This window comes from Sarcophilus harrisii, chromosome 3 (assembly GCF_902635505.1).
Source record: "Sarcophilus harrisii chromosome 3, mSarHar1.11, whole genome shotgun sequence".
Taxonomy (NCBI): domain Eukaryota; kingdom Metazoa; phylum Chordata; class Mammalia; order Dasyuromorphia; family Dasyuridae; genus Sarcophilus; species Sarcophilus harrisii.
The window spans coordinates 514212353-514235985 of NC_045428.1; the positions used below are offsets into that span (position 1 = coordinate 514212353).

Below are 23633 nucleotides of genomic sequence, written 5' to 3' on the forward strand. Positions count from 1 at the left end.
TGCTAATCTTGATTTTTTCCAGCTTGAAGTAGGCTGTTGTTACAGCAGAATGACAAAAGGCTAATAAAAATAAACCAAAAAACTTTTTATTAACAATTAGTCCAGGCTTTCTTGAAGTTAAAGTCATTCACAAAAATATTTATTCCAAGAATAAATGTTTCCCAAACACACATACATAAATTCATAAAGTAGTAAAAACTATAATATATGACTCCAAAAAGGGCACTCACTTTATACTGAATATAACTGATGTCTTCCATAACAAAGGAACAATTATCTGGAGAATTTCATCCCCAAATGCCAGGCCTGTATTTTATTGGATCTTGATTTTTTTTTCTTAAAAAAAAAAAACTGCCTAGATACTGTTATGTTGAAAAATTTAAACAGAAGTTTGGTATAACAAAAGTCCCTAAGATTTTATGCTAGCAGAGCTAATACCATCAAAGTAAAACACAAATAAAGGAATGCTGGAAATTGACTTTCTTTTAAAAATATATTTATTTATTGGAATATAGAGACTTATTTTCTTCTTCTTTTTGTTTAGTTCCAAATTCTCTTTTTCTCTCCCTCTCCTCTAACCAATGAACAGGTAAGAAAAACAAAACCTATTATAAATGTATAGTTATGTAAAACAAATTTTCACATTGGTTATATACAACAGGAGAGGAGAGGAGAGGAGGAAGAAAAAGGAAAGGAAAGGAAAAGAGAAAGGAAAGGAAAGGAAATGAAAGGAAACGAAAGGAAACATAAGGAAACGAAAGAAGGAAGGAGAAAGAAAGAACATACTTCAATCTGCACTTTTGAATCCATTAGTTCTCTTTCTGAAGGTGAATAGCATATTTCATTATAAATGCTTCATGATTATGATGAGTCATTGTGTTGATCAATATAACTTCTTCCAAAGTTGGTTATTTTTGCTGTCTAGAATGATTGGACTACTGCATTGCTCCACCAACAGTGCATTAGTATGCCTGCTTTGGAAAATTAAAATTTAAATAAAATTGTAAATTTTTCTCGCCTCAAGTGTACACAGACTTAAAATCTTTAAGATAGTTATAGAATAGGAAATAATTGTCAAACTACATCAGCTTTCTAGGAGCATTTCAAATAGCTAGAGAGTATATGAGGAGATAAAGGGAGCAAACCCCTTAATTCGACAAGGGAAACTTGAGTAAACTATAAATGTGACAATGGGAATCGATTCCATAAGGGACAAAGAACTCAAACTATTCTACTACTGCAGAGGATCCTTAGAGATAGAAGGGAGTTCAAAGGACTTCACATCCAACTCTATCTTTTTGCAGTTGAGGAATCTGAAGCTTAGGAAGATTAGGTTACTTTCCATGTACAGGAGGAGCAATGTTTGTTTTGCATCCCTTTGACAAGGCAACATGCATTTTAGTAAAGTAAGTTTTAAAGATATAAATATAAACAAAAAGAAAGTTTCTTACTCAAGGAGTTTACATTTTATTATGGATAGACAACACACAAAAATGAGCTGAAAATGGAATTGGGGTTGTAAAATAATGAAATGGCCTCCATTTGGGGGACCACTTGCTTTGTTGTTTTTTTAGTTGACTGGAGAAGAAAGTCTGGTCATATGCCTTCAAGCTCTGCCTAGGGTAAGGAACAAGTTCGACCTCCTGCATTTAATATAGGCTAAAGCCTTATTTTCAATCTTTCTCTCAAACCTTCCCAGACTTGCTGTCCCTTCCCCTTGCTTGAAGGACATTTGATTGCTTTGCCAACTGAACTATAAAAAGAACAAACTAAGTAGGATTTGAGGTCAGAGAAAATATGAGTTCTTGACCTAGTGACTAAGCAGTAAAAGGAGAGCAGCATTTTTAATATCATTTTAATTTCGGAAAGTTTCTTTTAATCTCCTGTTAGTAAGTTTTTAAAAAAAAATTTGTTTTTAATTCATGAATGACTCATTGCATTTTGGCTCTTAAGCCTGAACCATTTACATTAGCCTAATGTAAACCTGGTCCAGAATATCAGGGTCATACAGGAGGTAAGGAAGAAGAGTTGAATTCAGGTCTCTTAAATCCAATGACACCTCCTACTGTGCCTCTTATCTAAACATGCTTACAGTCTATAACCTCTGACCTTGGGTGAGCAATGTGAGGATTCAAATGAGGGAAAAATACAGTAGGTTTATTTTTGATTAAAAAAAAAAACCTTTTTGTTATCATCATCATTGATTATGAGAAGTAATGAAATAGCCACAGTTCACTTTCAGCCACAAAATAGTCAGTAAACTTCACAAAATACTAAAGATTTAAGCCAGTTATTGCCAAAATTGAAAAATGGATATTTGATGACTTGAGCCCCTAATTACAAATGAAGCTAGCTACAAACCTCATATTAAAAATTATACATCTCTTTGGAGATATTCAAAGAAGAAAGTGGGCAAACATGAAGAAGGGCTTTATTCTGTCAGAGTCCTTCAATAAAGAATATAGCAGGGACTATAACATGAACAATGTAACAATAGACATAAAAGTAGAACACAGAGGGCTATAATGTTGTTTGTTTTTCATTCTTGAAGAGGATCATGACATCAGGGAGGTAATACCATGACATACCAGTGAATTTGGATTTAAGTGAGGGAAGACTGTACAAGGTCACCTGCCTCATTTTCCCCTCCAGAGCCATCTGGGTCCAGTGGTAAGATATAGTTCAAGATGACAAGAGATGGCCCCTGGATAAAGAAGAACACAGAGGGCTAGACAATAAAAACTACATGATAAAAAGATTATTTGAGCAAAGAACTTTATAAAGTAGCACTTTCCTTCAAGTACACTGGATATGAAAAGCTCCTTTTCTGACAAAGTCAAATTTGAAAAGCCACAGATCTAAACACCATCCCCCAAATGAATTACAAATGTGTTTACAACCTTCCTTCCTTCTCTGATGTAAAGCAGTTACAAATGTTTGTAATAGTAACCCTATAATAAACATTCACCCTTAGAGGAAGATATTGAATCAAAGTGGACCACTTCATAGAGTCAATCAGAAAAGATCAAAGATTCTGGAAACAACTCAGGGTGCAAACAAAAGCTCTTTCAATTTTGCTGCAAATGTAAGAGAAAAGTTTCCTAAATCCTTCAGTTTTTTGGAAAAAACTTGCTTTCATCATTTAAATCTGTATATCATGCTTCCAAGATAAGACCTTTATCCTATGAAAAGCCCAGACCATACAAATAAGTTTATGAAAAATGACTCATTCTTGACCCTGATTTGGTTTTTTTCATTCTTCAAGGAACAGCTACTAAAAAAAAACACAAGGAGGTAATGCTAATACAATGAAATCTTTTCTACATATTAATTTTCTCCATCTTCCTTAATTTGACTTCAGACTTTTTTCTTGATTTCATTTAACTACTTTCATCAAGAAAAAGATATTTTAAAAGTTAGCTTTGTAACACCCTGCTTTCATTTTAAATCTAGGGGGAATATAATGCCTTTCAGGTCCAAGGGGATCCCTTCTCTGCTACTTTAGGAAGTTAATTATTTTTCATCTATAGTTTTTTTTTAATTTTCTAAGTACATGCAATTCAATAATATTTTATTTTTTTCAAATACACATAAAGATAGTTTTCAACAATCATTTTTTGTAAGATTTTGAGCTCCAAATTTTTCCTCTTCCTTTTTTATATCCCTTCTCCCCCAAACAGCAAGCAATATGATATAGGTTATACACATTTTAAACATATTTCCATAGTAGTCATTTTGTGAAAGAAAAAAATCAGAACAAAAGGAGAAAACCATGAGAAAGGAAAAGCAAACAAAAAAAAAAAAGGTGAAAATCTTTTACTTTGATCCATATTCAGTCTCTTATTAGTTTTCTTTCTGGGTAGAGATGGCATTTTCCATCCCAAGTCTATTAGAATGGTCTTGGATCAATGTCCAATTACATATAAATATAATTTTCTACATTCATTTAAAAAAAAGTTCAGTTCCAAATTTTCTCCCTCCTTCACTTACCCCCTCCCTAAGTAAGTAAGCATTTGATATAGGTTATACATGTGCAATTGTATAAAACAAATTTCCATATTAGTCATGTTGTGAAAAAAGAAACAAACCAAATGAAAAAAGAAAACACATAAAAAAATAAAGTGAAAAATAATATGCTTTGACCTGCATTCAGACTCCATCAGTTCTTTCTCTGAATGTAGATAGCATTTTTCATAATGACTCCTTTAGAAATATATATATAGAACATTGTATTGCTGAGAATAGCTAAGTCATTCATAGTTGATCATCATATAATATTGCTGTTACTGTGTACAATATTTTCCTGGTTCTATGCTAGAGAAAAAAAGTAAAGTGTATATCCATAATTGCTCTGATCCCCCATTAAGTAAAAGGTTTGGTACTTTGCCTTAATTCATATTTGTGTCTATTTCTAGTTAAAACCAAGTTCTTTGTAGTTGAGGCAAAATTCAAGTCACCAGAAATATTTGGGTAAAGTAATAACACAATATATAATATTGACTAATATAATATTGAATAACATAAAATTGACTACTTACAGATTGCTACTGGGAGGGGAAGCTGAGAATGGAGGAGACTTTTTCTTTTTGGAAACTTCCCTTAGTCCCTGAAAGCACTGAAACAACAAATGGACTCAACCTAAATCTTCTTTTCCAAAAAGTCACTAGGACCTTTAGTCCTCCCTGACATCTCCTTTTTCTGTCACAGTTCAGTCCTACTTTGTCTTTCCCTTTTATCCCAGATACTATTCCCTCCTTCCTTTACTCTCAGCAAACCTTTGAATGTCTACTTCCTCTACTGCCTAACCCTTCCTTATTCTAAAGTTGTTCCTGTTTCATACAAGTTCCTTATAAGAAGCTCTTAATGATGTTGTTTGTGCTAACTCTTAAGCCCGTTATCTCTGGTATTAGGCTCAGTTGATATAAACCCAATATGTGCCTCTTCATTGATCTTTTTTATTCTTCAAAGGTTGTAGTGTTTCATATATTGAAAGCCACAAACACCAGAAGAATACACATTCAGAAGAAGGTTGGTATTATTTAAAATGTTATGTGAACCATTAACAACATTTTATCATAATTAAATCCCACATTCTTCCTTTCCTGTTAACAATTCAGAAAGAGAAAAAGTAGGGGAAAAAGTTATATACTATTTATCACAATCATGATATTGGTCAATTTTGTTTAACTCTCTTTAAGAAATACATATTGGCACAAGAGGGGAAAAAGTGCAAAGTATCTATTGTACTAAAAGAGAATATATCAATAAAAATATAGGAATAGAAATTAAATATATGATTTCATTGTTTTAGTGAACTTCTGGATAAAGAAATTCTCTCCACCAATTTAGGTAGGCTCCCTAGAGGTAACTAGATGGTGCCATAGAATGTTGGGCCTAGAGTCAGGACCCTTACCAGCTGTGTGACCCTGGGCCAGTTTACTTAGCCTTATTCTACCTCCATTTCCTCAATTTACAAGATACCTATAAAGCACTTAGCACAATCCCTGGAATATAGTAGACACTTAAAAATTATTTATTGATCAGCAACTTGTAATATGGGGGAATTGCTTAAGCAACTGAGAAATTAAGCAACTGATTCAGGGTCACCACAATCATTATATAGCAGAACTTGAATCCAGATCTCTCATTTCAAGACAAGCACTAAATTCTATCTACTGCATATAGCCCACCCATCCTCTTTTCCTCCTACCCATGTGAGTGTGTGTGTGTGTGTTTATGTATGTGTATAGCATTGTGCAATTTTCCAAAATCATCCAATTCTCTTTTCTTCCTATTCGAACTGGACCCAGCTCACTGTCCATCTGAAGTGCCTTTTAACAACAAAGGTATGGATGGATTGGCCCAATGGACTGTCCATATTGCTATGTGCCATAGGTTAGGGAATAGGCATTCTTCATCCATTTGGTTTTCTTCCACAAATTGTTGTCACTCTCCTTTGAAGTTCATTGAGGAGGCGATAATATTCTAGGATTTTATATAATCAACATAGTATCATCTCCAAACAAAAGCCTCTGGAAAACTTCACTATCCAAAGGGAGTTCCTCTCACACTGAGATTCTGTTCCCTGGTACCACTATCTCTTTGCCTGAACAAGAAGTCAACTCCTTCGGTGAACATACCTCTCCATGTGAGGATCTTTTGTGTTCTTGTGACCTTGATGCAGACAACAATCCCTCTAGTAATCAGTATGATGGTTTTTGAGATTGGAAGTGGTGATTGTACAATTGATGCCCAATTACTGAATGTTTCAACTGTGAAATACAGATACATTTTATAACAAAACAATAGAAAACAGGAAACATTTATTATTGTCTACTGTGTGCAGGGGACTATGTGCAGGGTCTAGAAAAAATACAAAGTTTGAATAAGCTATAACCTGTGGTCAAGAGCTTTACAGCCTAGGACAGACACCAATAGCTACTGGTAATAGTTATTGTTGCATAATATATTCATTCAAGTGAGACATGAGAAGATTGTATATAGGTCTTTATTGACTTGGAAGACCATGGAATTCTTCCTTGAAAAGATGGCATTTGACTTGGGCTTTAAAGAAAGTATGAAACTTTGATAGCAGTACAGGAGGAAGAACATAGCTCTGGACAAAATTAACAGCATGAACAAAGGCATGGAGACATGAAAGCACAGTAAGTTTCTTGGGGTATTGGGCAATTAGAAGGCCACCAGAAACTTTTGAATTGGAGAGTAACATGACAAGCTTTATCTATAAGGAGACTTCTGACAGCAGTATGAAGGAGAATTGGAAATAGGAAAAAAAAAAAGGAGAGGCAGGTAAATCTGCTTTTAAACCTTACATTTTGTGGATATTTTTACATATGCCAGTCATCTCTCCTGCATTACTATCATCATTATTTTCTCATTTTACCTTCCACATAAGACAAAAATAAAAGCAATAAGTATATATTGAGGAACTGCAATACCCAGCATTGCAAAGTATATGTGAGGAAAATGTTAAGAAGGATGGGAAGGAAGAAATGGCCAAAGTTGGGAAGAATTTCAAATGCCAAACAGAAGATTTTGTATTGGATCCTACAGATAATAGAAAATTACCATTGGGAAGATCAAATGAGATGAGACATTAAGTGCTTTGCATATTTTAAAGTACTACATCAATGCTAGCTATCATTATCATTATAGTTTATCCAATATAAGGGACTTCCTTTAATTATTTTGAGAACTGTAGCATACCAAAGAAACTCTTGATCTACTCACTAGTCATTCATCCCCAACAACTGGTTTACCTTTTCCAAGTACTTTTGGGTGATTTGCAGTCGTACTTCATTTCTTCATTTCCTTTTCTACCTGGATTCCTTTTCTTTTCATTTTTACTTCTACCTTGTTAGACTAGATGCCACTTGGTGGCAAAGACCATACCTGAACTGTACTGGATTTTATATTTGTATATCATCATCAGCCTCTACCACAGTGGATTGCCCATAACAGGCCCTCAATTAAAATATTTTTATTTATAATGCAATCTAATACCTATTCAGTTTTATATGCCCTATAGATTAAAATGTATATGGATCATGGGTATCCTTAAATTTAACTCTTGTGTAACTCACTGAGTTAGCTGGGGCATAGTATATATAGTTAGAAGAAAAGATTATTCCTTGAGAGCTATTATTAGTTCTCAAAACCCACACTGTAAAATTAAAATAATGTATCTTGCTGGTTCAAGATTTTTCCTTTCCTGCCAAACAAAAGACAAACGGGGGAATTGTATTTAGAATCTTCTACAATTGTTTCTGTTTTGTAAAGAAGTACCTACCTTAGCTATGGAAATATTAAAACAGAAGTTAGGAATTATGTATAGAGGAATCATTTGTGTGACAGATAGACTAGATGACTTCAAAGATTCCTCCAAACTCTTGAGATTCTTTGAACCTATATACAAAATTAGGGAAAATCTTTGCACTATTGATCCTATAAATTGGCTATTTGTGCCTATGCTCCATTTATTTTATCTTAGGATTCCTCCATTCACTCATTCAATAACTATCTCTGGAATATCTATTACATACAAGTCTTTTGTTCTAATCCAATAGAAATATGCAGTTCAAAATCAAATAAAGCTACCACTTTGGAGGATTTTATTACTCATAAGAAAGACCTAGCTGTAGGTGAACATGGACATGGTAGGGAAGAATTCCATCCAGGTGATTTATATAAGAAAAAGAGCAAAAATTCAAAGTAAGCTCAGTATTAGGTAAGCAGTTCTGAGTGGCTGACCATTGGAGATCAATACAAGATGAAGCTGACAAGGTGGTTTGAGAATAAACTCCATTAGTCACAGAATTTGTAGTATTTGCTAGGAAATGATTTATTAGGCAAAACAGTAAAGGTTTTTGAGTTGAACATTAGGAAAATAAGTTAGGTGGAAATTAACAAGATCAATAAGGAAAGGGAATGACAGTAGGGAGACCAATTTGGAGGATATAATTACAGAGTAGAGAAGAAGTAATAAAAGCTGAAACTAGGATTGCATATTAAAGATTAAAAAGGTGAAGTATGCATGACATATTTTGGAGTGCTAATCGAGACAATTTGTCTGCATATAAGGAGGAAGGAAGAAAAGAGGACTCATCAAGGCATGGAGCCCAAGTGACTAGAAAAATCGTGGTAGCATCAGAAGAAACCTGGAAGTTAGGGGAAAATGTTGGTGGAAAAGATATGATTTTATATGTAATGAATTTGAGGTCCCTGGTGGAATCTCCAGAAAGTGCTATCAGTCAGTTAGAAATGTGAGACTGCAATTCCAGAGAGAATAAATTTCAGATTCATCTAAAGAGGAGTGATAAATGAAGGCATAAGAGGAGCTAAAAGCTGAGAAAGAGAGATAAAGACTATAAAAAGGATAGAGGAGGAGGATAGAATAATACATTATGATAGAATAAGGTTAATGCACTGGATCCTTAAAATAAAAAAAAATAACTTGAGTGGCAGGCACAAAACATATCATCAATTTCATTTTCAAAAACTTATAAACTTTCAGTCAACTGAAAGATAGTCAACTATCTCATCCTTCTGAAACGAGGAGGTATATTTGATTCTTAACTGTTTTTATTTGGTCAGGAGGGTGTTTTAGCCAGGCTGCCAAGTCACATTTGGGTACAGTATGAATGCATGCTTTTAAAAATTGACCTTGGTTCCCCTGGTAGTAGGATATCCGTCAGATTTTCATCACATAATAATAGAGCATCTTTTGTGCTCTGGGATGCAAGGGAGGCAGACACCACCCCAAAGGATTTCCCGATATGCTTTCAGAGACATCAAAGTCAAGGTTTTTGAAGTTGACTGTAATCCTGTTTCTCTGAACACAAAAGTTCTGCACATTAATGGTCCTTTCGTTATGGGCATAAAACTCAAAAGGTCCTTTTACTCTTTTTAAAGCTGGCATTTGTGAAGAAGGCACATACAAAAAGGAATCTTTGGGAGAAATGTCAAAAATTCTATCCCACATAAAGCCATTAAACCCCAGGGCTTACTTGGGCTTCAGAGAACATTAAAAATGGAAAATGGGGGTAGCAAAGAAGAGACCAGAGAAGCAGCTCGAGAAATCCATCCTTATATGTCTCCATGTTCCAGTTGGCAGGTGACATACTCCAGTGACAAAGATCCCAACAAGGTTTTTTTTAACCTTTTACACATGCTAGCTTTTAGAGTATTCAGTGGATTCTTGTTACAGCAGTTTGTTTTTACATGGAATTGGACATAGCAAGTATAAGGCAAATCTGAATTCATAAAAAGCATGAGAAAATGCAGTCATAAAAATGATTCAACTATACAGAGACGGAAATAGTATAGTATCTAAGGGATCTAGGAGAGGCAACCTAGCATACAAACCCCACGGAAAACTGGAAAATTCTATATACACACAAGTTTTTAATTAATAAAATATAGAGATGGATGTTTGATCTAATCAATGTGGGTCCTATATCAAGGCTAAATCAAATTCAAAATCGTTCCATTTCTGACCTATTTGTTTGTTTGTTTTACTTAAGTCTTTTGGTAAATCTTACATAGAGGATTCATTTATATTTTCAAGACAATCCTCACCTTCTTTTAATATGCAAGGAATAACTGCACTACTTAGACTGACAACCCTTCCTACCTTTCTGTGTGGTCATGAATGTCCTTAATGACATACTTTAAAACATATCATGTGTCATTTACACATGATTATGTGCTTTTGCCTGCTTATTCCTACCACATTTCTTTCTACTGCCCTTTGGGTTATTTATAATTTTGATTCTTACAAATTATCTACATAAATATGGCACTTTAAGATTCAAAAACATATAATGCTACAGGGAAAATATTGATATTTTAGATATCAGCCTTTGTGACAGTGATGATAGAGGAAGCTTCAAAATCACTATGTGATCTCCCAAGTTTGAACTGACTCTTCATCTACTAGCCAGTTCTTGAGTCAATTCATTATCTACTTGTCCAGGGATACACATATCCCTTTTCTATCATTAATAGTTATATGTACTCTGGCAAAGCATTTTTCTGAACTCCAGTTTCATTCTTTAAAAAGTAAGAACATGAAACAAAATAACTTCTAAAGGCATCTTTACTTCCACCATTTTATGATTCTTAAGATCTATAAGGACTGACTCAATTATTGTCTGTATGTCTGCATCTAGCAAAGTGTTTTGAATAGAATTTAAGAAAAATTGTTGAACGAACAAATGAATTGATTGATTTCATTGAACTGCTATTTCTTCATTGGTAAAATAGGGATATTTGATCCCTACCTTCTTATATTCCTCTCTCCCTCCCTCACAACCTGTAAAGATTATAGTGAAAATCAATTGAGCTGGTGTGGAATGCATGCTTTTTCTGACTTCTGCGTTAGTGCTTCCCAGTAGTAGTTCGTTCTGAGTTTTACTCAGTTTAATGCCATAGCCACATAGACAAACTTTTCCATATCTGGAAACTATAGTAATAATCAGCTAGGAAGGATTGAATCTGATTTGTCTATACCAAATGGTCCTTAAAATATTTCAGATGGAAATGGTCTTTGTCTTCCTGAGTGACTGCACAAAGAGGTAAGAAAAATGCAAATTTGATGATTATAGGACAAGAATTTATTTAATAATTTGTCCCTTCTCCTTTAATCAGGGAAGCCCAATTCTACCACCAAGATGACACACAATCTTTAGGAAAGCGTATTAAGTTATCTGCCTTCAGGGCTGACAAGCTCTGATGAACTTCTCAGTTTGTTGGCTTCAAATCATTGATCACCTCAGAGTGATCCGAAAGCCAATTCAGTGATGACAGACACCCCAAAAGGAGACGGGATAAAACGACTAAGTTCCAAGCTGGCACTGAACAAAAAAAAATTTTTTTAAAGCATGCTTTATATGGAGATGAATCCCAAATGTTATAGAATGCAATAAATCACAATTGCTCTTAGAAGGAAAAAGGAGGATTCCTGTGTAGCTTCAGATGTTCAGCCAGCATAGAACGGCTGGCCATCAAGTCTTTACATGTTCATTCAGCTAAATTAATGAGCTCCATGCAAAAAGGCGGTCTCCTGGGGAAGCCATGTGCATTTCTAAGAATTCCAGAGGAATTCAGGGAGCCATGAATGAAATGCACTGATCCATAAATAGTCATCAGACTGGGCATCCTCTCCATTCATCCTTTTTCTGAACACCAGACTCCAGAGACAAACAAAACAGAGGAAGAAATGCTCGAGTACAATAGATGTGGGGCAGCACTATTTCATGAGAGGTCATGTGCATGCTGGTGACAGAGGATGAAGCGTTCTGAAGGATAACACACTCCTTGAAGAACGGAACAGACTGTTTCCACACAAGAGATTTAACATACAACAGGAAGATCTGGGGGTCCAGTGCAGTGAAGTACATGATCTCTCAAGTTCTGAAAATCTTTTTACACAACCAAGCAGAGAGAACTAGGGTTTAACTAAGAAATATTCAATATTTCCCTCAAAATCTGTGCTTTCCCTTCATTCAACAAATATTTATGAAGAACCTTCTATGAGCAGAGAACTGCATTAGGCACTGTCTATGCAAGGCTTAGACAACGTTGCCTGACTTTAAAAAGCTGAGATGAGAATCTAACACAGACTACTATAATATACAATAGTACAAAAAACTGGTAGAGAGGAATGTTACCTAAGACCAAATGGGAAAGTTCCTTATCAAAAGGTCAGATTAGGAAGGCTGTGGAGAGAATCATAGTTTTCCTCTAATTTGTGAAATGGACTATTTTGAGCTATGATTGGAAACAATGGGGTCAAACCATTACAGAAATTCAAAGTTTATTTTTATATTATCCAATTTAGCTAGACCTGTCAAAGTTTATGCTCTAACACCAAAACCTTTGAGAACCCACAGCCATTGCCATACCAATATAAGGTATCAGTAAAGAATCTTGGTGGAGAAATTAGTAAAAATAATTAGAGGGCATTGGCCATATCATTGAACTCCCCTGAGGCAATTGGGGTTAAGTGACTTGCCCAGGGTCACACAATTAAGAAATGTTAGGTGTGTAAGGTCTGATTTGAACTCAGGTCCTCCTGACTTCAGGGCTAATGTTCTATCCACTGCACCACCTAGCTGTCCCTATCATGGAATATTTTCATATCTCAATTATTCCCTTTGTAAAATGAGGTGATATCTGCTTTCTTACATCATGGGCAAAAGAAAGGATTTTTTTTTTTTTATGATTCCACTACCACAAGGAATTCTTGATGAGGAAATTCCCTTTACCAATGTAGGTCACACCTTGCTGCCTAGAGCATTAAGAGGTCAAGTGACTTGTTTAGAGTTACTCAGCCAATATAAATCAAGTCAGATTTGGATCCAAGCCTTCTTTATTCTCAGTTTCTCTATTTTCTAGAACATGCTCCCTCTCAGCATAAATAATATAGATTTAAAAAATCAATAACAAATATTTACCATGTGCAAACCAAAGGTAAATAAGATAATTCTAGTAACTATAAATATTAACTCTTTCAACCAAAGCAAACAGAAATGATACATGGCGGTAAAATAAATGGAATAAGGTAAATTCTGGTGTAGCTCCAGATGTGTAGCCAATGAGATGTCTACTTACTAAAGCTTTACATGTTCAGTCAACTAAACTGATATGCCCTATGCCACTAAAAAATAAAAAAATAAAAAAAGGAAAGGAATGGAAAGAAAAGGGTGGAGGATGGAAGAAGAAAGGAAAGGAACAGAAAAAATGGGGATGAGAGGAGAGAGGACAAAGGAGAATAAGAGAAAGGAAAAAGAAAAAGCCTGTGCCTGGAAAAAGCATGTACCCATCCAGTAGAATGAGGAGTCATACTTATCCTTTCAACAAAATACATTTAATATTTTAATACAAATTTTTAAAAAGCAGAGTTTTGGTGAAAACTAAAAGACCATTTACTTCAAATCAGCAATTTAATAAATATTTGTCATATTAATTATTATTTGCAAAGCATTATGTTGTGTGCAAGAGATACTAAGACAAAAAGAAGTACCCAAAAGGGATTACACTGTATTTCCTCTAGTTCTAAAATTCTTTGCCTTCTTAAGAAGGAATTATGCAAAACAGAAATTAACAAGGATTATCATAATTCACAGAATATTTTACTATAGAAATCTGTGGATTAGGAATCAATAGACCAGAGTTACTTTGTTAATTTCCTTAGTTCTCTAGTCTTGGACTGCTTCCCCTTCTCTGGGGGCTGTTTTTTCATTTGCAAACAGAAAATGTTAGGCTAAATCAAGAGTATCTAAGTTTTTGTTTTTGTGTTTTTGTTTTTTTTTTTAGTATTGGGCCTCATAATCAGAAATCTGTATCTATTCAGGCTAAATGATTTTTTAAAATTAAATTAAAATGATAAATTTAAATTATAACAACAATAAATTATCAGCTATTCAAAAATGTGAATTTTTAGCAACAAAAAAGTAGTTTTTTTAAAAAGCCATATCTAGTTTAAACAACGTTATTTATACAATAGAGAATAGCCATAAGCTTAGTATTAGTCACTAACCAATTTGGACCAATTCAGTGAGAAAAGTGGCATCTTAGAAGCTTAACTTTCTTGGGAACTATAGGGGTACATCAGTTTTAATTCTCACTTTATATCAGTGACAGTGTCTCTCATCTCTGATTTCTGTACTTCCATTAAAACATAATATATGCTTATCATCAGGTAAACTAAAAGTTTAGTAAACTAAAGCCAAAGTTTGAAATTATGGGAAACTTAGTCTTATAAGCCTTGTGGTTAGCAGGGCTTCTTAAGCTTTTTCTACTTATGACCCCTTTTTGGCTGAGGAATTTTATGTGACCCTGGATATAAAGGTAAATAAAATACAAATCAAATATTTATTGATGATAATTTTACACGCTCATATTTTTAAGAGACCCCATATGGGGTTACAAATCACAGTTTAAGAAGATGGGTATGGGAGAAGGAAGGAAAGAAAGAATGGAGAAAGGAAGGAAGGAAGGGAAGGTGGGAGGGAAGGAAGGGAAGGTGGGAGGGAGGGAGGAAGGAAAGGAGGAAGGGAAGGAAGAAGGAAAGGTAGGTGGGAGGGAGGACAAGAGAGAGGGAGGGAAGAAGGGAGGGAGGAAGGAAGGAAGGGAGGGAGGGAGGGAGGGAGGGAGAAAGGAAGGGAGGAAGGGAAGGAAGAAGGAAAGGTAGGTGGGAGGGAGGACAAAAGGAAGGGAGAGAGGGAGGGAAGAAGGAGGGAGGAAGGAAGGAAGGAAGGAGGGAGGAGGGAGGGAGAAAGGAAGGGAGGAAGGGAAGGAAGAAGGAAAGGTAGGTGGGAGGGAGGACAAAAGGGAGGGAGAGAGGGAGGGAAGAAGGGGGAGGAAGGAAGGAAGGGAGGGAGGAAGGAAGGAAGGAAGGGAGGGAGGGAGGGAGGGAAGGAGGAAGGGAGGGAAGGACAAAGGGAGGGAGGAAAGGAGGGAGGGAGGAAGAGAGGGAGGGAGGAAAGGTAGGTGGGAGGGAGGAGAAAAGGGAGGGAGAGAGGGAGGACAAAAGGGAGGGAGGAAGGAAGGAGGGAGGAAAGGAGGAAGGAGAAAGGGAGGGATGGAGGAAGGGAGGGAAGGACAAAGGGAGAGAGGAAGGGAGGGAAGGACAAAGGGAGAGAGGAAGGGAGGGAAGGACAAAGGGAGAGAGGAAGGGAAGGGAGGGAGGAAGGAAGGAGGGAGGAAGGGAAGGGAGGGAGGAAGGGAAGGGAGGGAGGAAGGAGGGAAGAAAGGAAGGGAGGGAGGAAGGAAGGGAGGGAGGAAGGGAAGGAGGGAGGAAGGGAAGGAGGGAGGAAGGAAGGGAGGGAGGAAGGAAGGGAGGGAGGAAGGAGGAAGGAGGAAGGGAGGAAGGAAGGAAGGGAGGAAGGGAGGAAGGGAGGAAGGGAGGAAGGGAGGCCTTAGTCTAATTTGAATGTGAAGCCTTACCTCTTATGGAAGGCCTAACAATTTTCTAAAGGAAAAGTCCTGTTCAATTTAGGAAGGAATTTTCCCTAAAACTGATATGGGTAATGATCAGACTAAGAACAAGAATGTGTGTTTAATTCAGTTAGGAGAAGCTTTTTTTTTTGAGTTTGCCTTTGACTCAGTTGAAAGGGAATCCTAAGAGGGAGAAGTAAAAAGGGAGACTAATTATTTTAGTAAAATAATTCTCTGTGGTACACCAAAATTAAGTTGCTTTGTCTCTTTTATGACAAATAAAACACTCTAACAAACTTTGTGTTCTTGTTTAATCTTGATTACAGAATTTTGCTTTTGTTCTTAAATCCTATAAATCAGCAAGTTTTTTTTTTAAAAGGCACAAGCAAATGCAGCCCTTTGTGGATTTTTCTATGAGGAAATGCTTAGAATTTAATTCAATTAATAAATTATTAGAGCCTAGTATGTGCCCAGATGCCATACTAAGTGTTGGCGATTATAAAAAAAAGCAAGAAACATTCCCTCTTCTCAAGAAGTTTACCATCTAATGGGGAAAATATAGACAAAATATGCAAACAAATACATACAAACAAGCTATATACAGAATACATTGGAGATAATCTCAAGAGGGTAGGCACTAGCTTTAAAGATCAAGAAAGGCTTCTAGTAAAAGACAGGACTTGAGGTAAGATTTGCAGAAAGCCAGGAAAGCCAAAATGCAGAGATGGGAGAAAGCATTCCAGGAATGGGACATAGCCACTACAAATGTCCAGAGTCAGTAGTCTTTGAAGAACATCAAAGCAACTGGATTAATCACAGTATGTGAAGATGAATAAGAAATAAGAAAACAGGGACAGATTATGAGGAGATTTGAATGCCAAACAAAGGCAAATTTGATTCTGAAGGTAATTGAGAGTTATTAGAAAATAAGCATTTATTAAGGGCCTGCTCTGTGTCATGCACTGTGCCAAGTGCTTTTATAAATATTATCTCATTTAATCTTCAAACTCTGGGAGGTACGTGTTATTACCTGTTTATGGCTGAGGAAATTGAAGGTAGACAGAGGTTAAATAATTTCCCCAAAGTCAACCACTATATCTGAACTTGGATTTGAACTCAGGGTTTCCTCACGCCAGATCTAGTGTACCACCCACTGTGCCATCTCCTGAGTAAATGAGTAAAAGGTTTCTTCTATGAAGAAGAACTTAAGCTAAATTTTAAACAAACTAGTCAGAGGTAAGGAGAATGTGTATATCAATTATGAGGGACAGCTTAGACAAGAGCATAGTGATGGAAGATGGACTAATATATAGGAGGAACAGCAAGAAGGCCAGTTATATAATTTATGATTTAAATTTCCATACCTCCCATATGATCATATGATCAATATCATATTTCAAGAGTTTCTTATATATTTCATATTTGCCTCTCTGTCTGTCCTTCCCGCCCCCCCCCCCCAGCCCCAGAGTTGAACCAGCCAAATCAGCAAACATTTTTAAGTACCTACTATACATTGTGCTAAATATTGAAGATACAAAAAAAAATTAAAAAGCAAATAAGGAAAAAAAAAAAAAACATGGCCCTTGATCTGAAGAGCTCACAGTCTAATGGGGGAAATGAAATGCAAATGAATATGCACCAACACCATATAGATAGAATAAACTGGAAATGCTCTCAGAGGGAAGGCATCAGTATTAAGGGAAACTAGGAAAACTTATCTGGGACCTGAATGAAGCCAGGGAAACCCCAGTCTCCTCAGTCCTAATGAAGAAGTCAATAATTACTTGGCTGATTTCTAAGACTAACCTAATCAATCTCCAATAAAACGATCAGAAGATCAACACTAGGCCACTTACTGAGACCATATAGCCCTACCCAAAGGAAGTTTCAATGAAGATACTTTTAAAGCCTTCAGGATCCACCCTGAACAGCCTCTACAAACACAAAATCTTACACTGGCATTCTCAGCACTTTCCACTCCTCACCAACGATTAAGAGAACCAGGGAAAAACAAAGTAGTCGCTTATCAGGAAAATGTGGTGAAAACATTGCCTTTAACAAGTAAAGCCTTATTTCTGCTTTAAGGGTGGGGAAAGACATGCCACAGCTGGAGAAACACAGAGACTATGGATGCTTTAAAGAGATCACAATTCCAGGGAAAATACAGTCTTTTGATCCAATCCTTTATTGTATTAACAATTCATAAGAAAGGAAAAGTTAAGAGTCCACAATTCATGTATCCTCAGGTCAAATATATGCAAGATGACTGAAAATTCTGGTTAAATATTAATCACAGAGTTAAAAACAAGGACTTTCTATCAGAAAGAATACTTTCATGATGATATGATAACATTGGTTACTTTGATCAAGACACTGATCCAAGACAATTCCAAAGGATTCATGATGAAAAATACTGTTCACTTCCAGAGAACCAATGAACTCTGAGTTCATACTGAAGCATATTGTTTTTTCCACTTTACTTTTCTTGCTTTTTACTTTTGTAACATGGCTAATAGAGAAATGTGCGTTTTATTTCTTCACAAGTATAAGAGGTGTCATATTTATTTTCTCAATTGGTGTGAGGACTTGAGGGAGAGAATTTGAAAATCAAAATTTTCAAAAATGTTAAAAATAAATTAGAAAATGCAAAAGATGATATGGTCAAGTCATTATACATTATGTACATAATGAAGGACTGTTTTGTTTAATAAGTTTTCTTCTGAAAACAAGGAAATAAAATTTATTATGCTTATTGATGCCAAAACTCTACCCCCCCCCCAATGTTCTAATACTAGTTTGTTAAAAGAAGAGAAAAGAGTAAGCTATACACTGAAGTTGAGGGATGCAGCAAGCCTTTGGTTCCAGAATGGATCCAAGTGATGCAGCATCCAAATAACTTCTTACTCCAAGTCCAAGGCATTTTCCATAATTCTACCCTGTCTCACCTGAAACCTTGTAGGTTAAGCACAAATCAAGATCACAGCCAGTGACAAGATTAATACCAGTCCCCTATTAGCCCAAATCATTTTCTATCAGAGTATTCACCATTCATCCACTCTTAAGTCCAGTAGTTAACAGACTTCCAGAAATAAATGTATGAGTGAGAATGGGTCAGAAAAAGACTAGGAGCAGAGTGCTACAGAGTTCCTAATTGAATATTCCAAGACCAGAGTTCTTTCTACTTATCGACTAACTGGTTGTGTGTCATTGGGGAAATCAGTTCCCCTCTCTGGGGCTCAATTTCCTCAGATGTAAAAATCAAAAGAATCGGACTAGAGCAGTGATATCAAACTCAAATAAAAACAAGTATTTTAATTTATTTATTTAGAGACATCCCAATTATTTGGTTGGAAGCTCACTTGGGAGTTCTACAAGTTTCTGAACTAAATGATCACCAAGGTCCCTTCCATCTCCAAAATTCAATTCTCTTTCCAGCTGTTGTTTAGTTGTGTCTAACTCTTCATGATCCTTTTTGGAGTTTTATGGCAGAGATACTGGAGTGGTTTGCTATTTCCTTCCCCAGCTACTTTAATAGGCCACAAAATTGAGGCAAATAGGGTCAAGTGACTTGCCCAGGTTCATCCAGTAAGGCTAAATTTGAACTCCAGAAGGTAGAGTCCTGGGCCTGGAGTCAGGAAAACTATCTACTGTGCCAACTCTCTTCCTTTACCATTTTTCACATATGAAGTCCTATCTTCCATTTCTATAGCACCGCACAATTAGCAAACTACTTTTCCATTTGTGAAATCTCCTTTGATCCATTCAAATACACATTTTATTGTCCTCTTTCTTAGAAATAAGGAAACTTAGGATCAGAGAGATGCAAATGACCTGTCCAAGGATGTGTAGGCACTACTGGGATCCAAGCCTCCAGGTGACAGATTCAGTCATAGATCCTAGTACTGGAAGGGTTTCTAAAAACCATTTAGTCCAACTCCTTCCTTCTGTAGCTAAATGGAGTGAAATGTTACTTGAAGTCACATAAATAACTAAATAACCTACGTTTGAAATCTCAGTTCTATTACTTAACTACATATATAATGCTGGGCAAATCACTTCATCTTCTCATATCCCTGGACCTCAGTTTCCCCATTTACAAAATAAAAGTACTAGGATGGATGATAACTAAAGCTACTGTATCCTATCAACTTATCAGAAGGAGTTACAATGTAGTACAGTTGCTCTGACTCCCGGTCTTTTCACGGCACTATGCTGCCTCAAATCCAAGGCACCTGATCTACCTTTATTTATGAGGCTTTTTTTTTTTTCTTTTCAAACACAGCCAATCAAATCACCGTCCTGCCCCGGTAACAATTTACTAAGACACACAGGGAAAAGACTGATACTGAGGCTGGATTCTTTTGCAAAAAGGGGAGGAGAGAAGTTAAGGCTCTAGGAATAAGGGTAATATTTGGCAGATATGCCATGAGTCAGGGGCAACCAGCCTCATCTGCAGTTTAGTGCCCAGACCACCACCACCATCACTCTCCCTCAGATACCTTGTTGAGATGCGGGTTTCTGGTGACGTCGTAGCCCCGTTTCTTCAAGGCCAAGGGCACTGGATGGGACCCTGCGGGCCCGGAGCTGCTGCTGGCCCGTACCAGCTGGATGCCTGTCAAAGGGGGCGCCCGGAACAGGAAGGCACAGCCGACCCTCCCTTGGAGAGCCATCCGAGCTCCCTGGTTGAAGAGAGAACTCATCCTCTTCTCGAGAAACCTGAAAGATGGGGATGAGGCAAGAAGCTAATATCAGGGACTCGGCACGCAGTTACCCAGTAATCACCTCGACCTCGAGCTCCGGGTGAACGCATGCTCGCACCTGGTAGCTGGGGGTGGAGGAGGGTGGGGAAGGTAGTCTACCAGCAGCAAAAAGGATGAAAGTCAAGTGTCACAATGGGTTCCATCGCGTTAGTTCTTCATCCCCCTCCCCTTTTCCCCTCACACTCGGTCCCCAATCTGCAATAAACACCTCTCGCCCCTTTCCCGGTCACCTCTCTCTTTGTATTCACCTGCAGCTGCAGAGAGGCTACTCTCTACCCAGAGCCCGGGAGCAAGCGCGCAGTCTCCGTGTATGTGCTTCGAGGGGGGGGGGGGGGGGGGGGGGGGGGGGGAAGCGGGGGTGCGAAACGAGGAAGGGAAGAGAAATGAGAAGCCCCCGGCAAAACGAAAGCAAACCCAGGAAGCAGATCCTGAGATTGCCAATGACAGCCCTGGGTTGCTCCTGCTGGCCAGAGAGTCCTAGAAACCAGCGCTCCCCTTCCCAGTGAGGAGGGCGCAGCTGCACCTCAGTTTGGTTGGGGACAATCCAAGAAACCCTCACAGTCCCCCCATCCTTTCCCTTCAATGCGTTCAGAGAACCGGGTTGCCCCTCCCGCTTCAGGGCTCCTGTATTTCCTCCGGGTTCCCCCTCCCTCGGTCGAGCAGGGCAAAGCTAGGGGGGCGTGGAGAAGGCAGGCGCGATTCGACTCCACGTGAGGCGCACCGCCCAAGCGCAGCAAATCCTCAGCTGCGAGACTTGACAGAAGCCGGGTGGCCCCGCCCCCTCTCCACCTGCTAGTTGCGGCTGGCAAAGAGCTCTGAGCTCAGGCTCTGCAGCCGCAGCCCCGCAGCCCAGCAGCCACCTCCTTGGACAGATCTCCCCATGCCTCTGGTAGAGCCACTGAGCCAGGATGGGGGCTGGCGCAGCTTCCGAATACTGAGCCAGGCCGAGGACTCGCTGCAGGCGTGGCCGCCGCACCTGAGAGAGGAAAGAAGCGAAACTGGGCTAAAAGCCGTGATGATAGGAGTCGGGGCCTCCCCCTGGGAACCAGAGCCTGAAGTTTCCCTAAAAGTCACCGGTTTGTTTTTCCGCTCCGGCTCATTAGCACGTGGTTAACCACCACGTCTCCACCAGCCTACACTTGAGCATGATGGGAATATCATACAGATCTATCTTTTGGGGAGCTCTGGCTGTGAGATACAATACACGTGTATCTAAGTGGTCAGAACTTCAATTTAGCATCTCTTTCTACTAAGCTATTCTGTGCTGAGAGAATTGTTTGGGAAGGAATTTACTTGACGAGGGAAGAGGAACGCTGAATCACTTTGTGACCCTGAGCAAGGCACTTCTTAAGCAATCTAGGATTGATTTTTCTTAGTAAAATGAGGGATTTTTATGATTACTAAAGAGCCTACAGTTCCCAATCATATTAGCCTAAGTAATTCCTAGCCATGAAAACAAGGTTCTCGTAACACAATGTATCTGCTCCCCTGTTCCTGTGGGATACTTTGCGAATGAACTGCTAAAGACCTTCTGCTAAAATATAAAGGCTTCAAGATTTGCTTCAGCGATGGATTCATTGACTAATAGAGACTTGATTTATCAGAGTTGGATCACAGACACAGATCTTAGAAGAGAAAACCCTCCATTTTACAGATGGCCCTGAGAGCTTGAGACTAAAGGTCACAAAGGTAGGGAATTTAATTAGACTGGTCCTTGCATGCCAGTCATAGAGTCCAGAGACTTTCTAGCTTGACAGAATCTACCAGAACTTGCATTGCACTGAAATGACCTTGGTCAACTCAAGATCACCTACACACCCATGACCATTTATTAAGGGAATGAACATTTATTAAGTGCCAATAATAGGCAAAGCACTTGCTATTATTATCTCCATTTTAAGGTGGAGGAAATTGAGGCACATTTGCCTAGGGTTACAAAACAAGTTAGTGGCTAAGGACAGATTTGAATTCAGGTCTTCCTGATTATAGGCACAGTCTTCTATTGATTGTACTACCTCATTGCCTAGATGATATTCTAGAATAAAAAATTCTATATCTATGAAGATCTTTTACTCCCCAAAAACATATTATCTGTGGTGCTACATAACATAGCATAACATAGCAACTAATAAAGTACTGATCTGTCATTAAGAAGTTTAATAATCATTTTTTTAAAGTATAGCACTTACAGGCTTTCTATATGAGATGTATTGTAATGATAGCACATTTATTACAGTATCTAAGAGTCATAACTAGCAATTTTGGTACCTAGGGCAAGTGTCCAGAAACATTTAATCCAATCAATTAGTATTTATTAAGCATCTACTATGTATTCAGCACTGTTCTAAGCCCTGGGGACACAAAAACAATGAATGAATCAACCCCTATTCACAAGGAGCTTCTGTTTAAATTTTCAGATAAATTTTTGATGGCAGATACAACTGGGCATGAGTGAAAGAGAGAAGATTTCCCAGAACACAAGGGCCTTTAAGGAGAGAAACCCAAGGACACTAAAAGGATTCTGCTGGGAGATATGAGGTGGCAAGGAGCTCAACATCTGATAGCTTCTTCACTTATTCATACTAACTAGTTGCTATGCTTGGTTATTTCCACACTGCAAAAGTGTCAGTATCATCTTTAATCTCAGTGTCCTAGAGAAAAGCCCAGATTGTCTCATCCTAACTATATTTCTGTAGTCCATATAGATCTTAGTCAAATACCACCCTTGGAAGGCAAGACATGTTTTAATTTTAGCTCCACATTTAAAAATTGCTATATAGTATCATATAAAATCATATAATAACATTAGTAGAATTAAGTTTTTTTTTAATGGACCTTTGCTTCTGGAAGAAGTTAATGTTCTGAAAGAAATTTATGACTTCCCAAAGACAGTTGGACTCACTCTTCTCTTGTCCAATTCTGAGTATGATTCAATTGTCCCTTTTTATTATCTATTCCTATTTAGACTGATAGATAAGCTCTATGGATTGTCCATCCAACGGCATACCCATTGAATGTGGACAATAGATATCTTTTTTTTTATAGATGATCAGGTTAAATCCTTATGAGTGGTTATAGAATTAGTTGCTTGACTAATGTCAAGAACTAATAAATGTCTGAGGTCAGTTCAAGCCCAGATCTTCCTGACTTTAAGATGACATGCTATTGACCATCCTGTGCGCCTGTGTTCTATCCACTAGAACACACTGGTTGAAAATATATTGATGAGTTGTGATTTATACTGGTGGAAATAGTAGTCACATCAGTAATATCTAAAAACAATCTGCATAAGATAATTAACTGAAAGATGGCCCAAACAAAGGTCCTGAGGCAGGATAAGACTATATAGAGAAAGGTAGGACCTCAAAACCTAGCTGGTTCAGAGGTGTCAAGTTCAGATGGAAAGGGGAC

General features: G+C 37.6%; 1 protein-coding gene across 1 annotated transcript in view; it reads right to left on the reverse strand.

Moving 5' to 3' along the window:
• ME3 (malic enzyme 3) overlaps positions 1–20901 on the reverse strand; it is a 287597-nt gene extending 266696 nt beyond the window's left edge. The window contains exons 1-2 of the mRNA XM_012545299.3: positions 20471–20901; positions 19962–20178 (exon numbers count right to left, since the gene is read on the reverse strand). Of these exons, the coding sequence (XP_012400753.1) occupies positions 19962–20162 (201 nt within the window). The 5' untranslated portion in view covers positions 20163–20178; positions 20471–20901. The remainder of the gene's footprint in view (positions 1–19961; positions 20179–20470) is intronic.
• Between the last annotated feature and the right edge of the window lie 2732 nt (positions 20902–23633).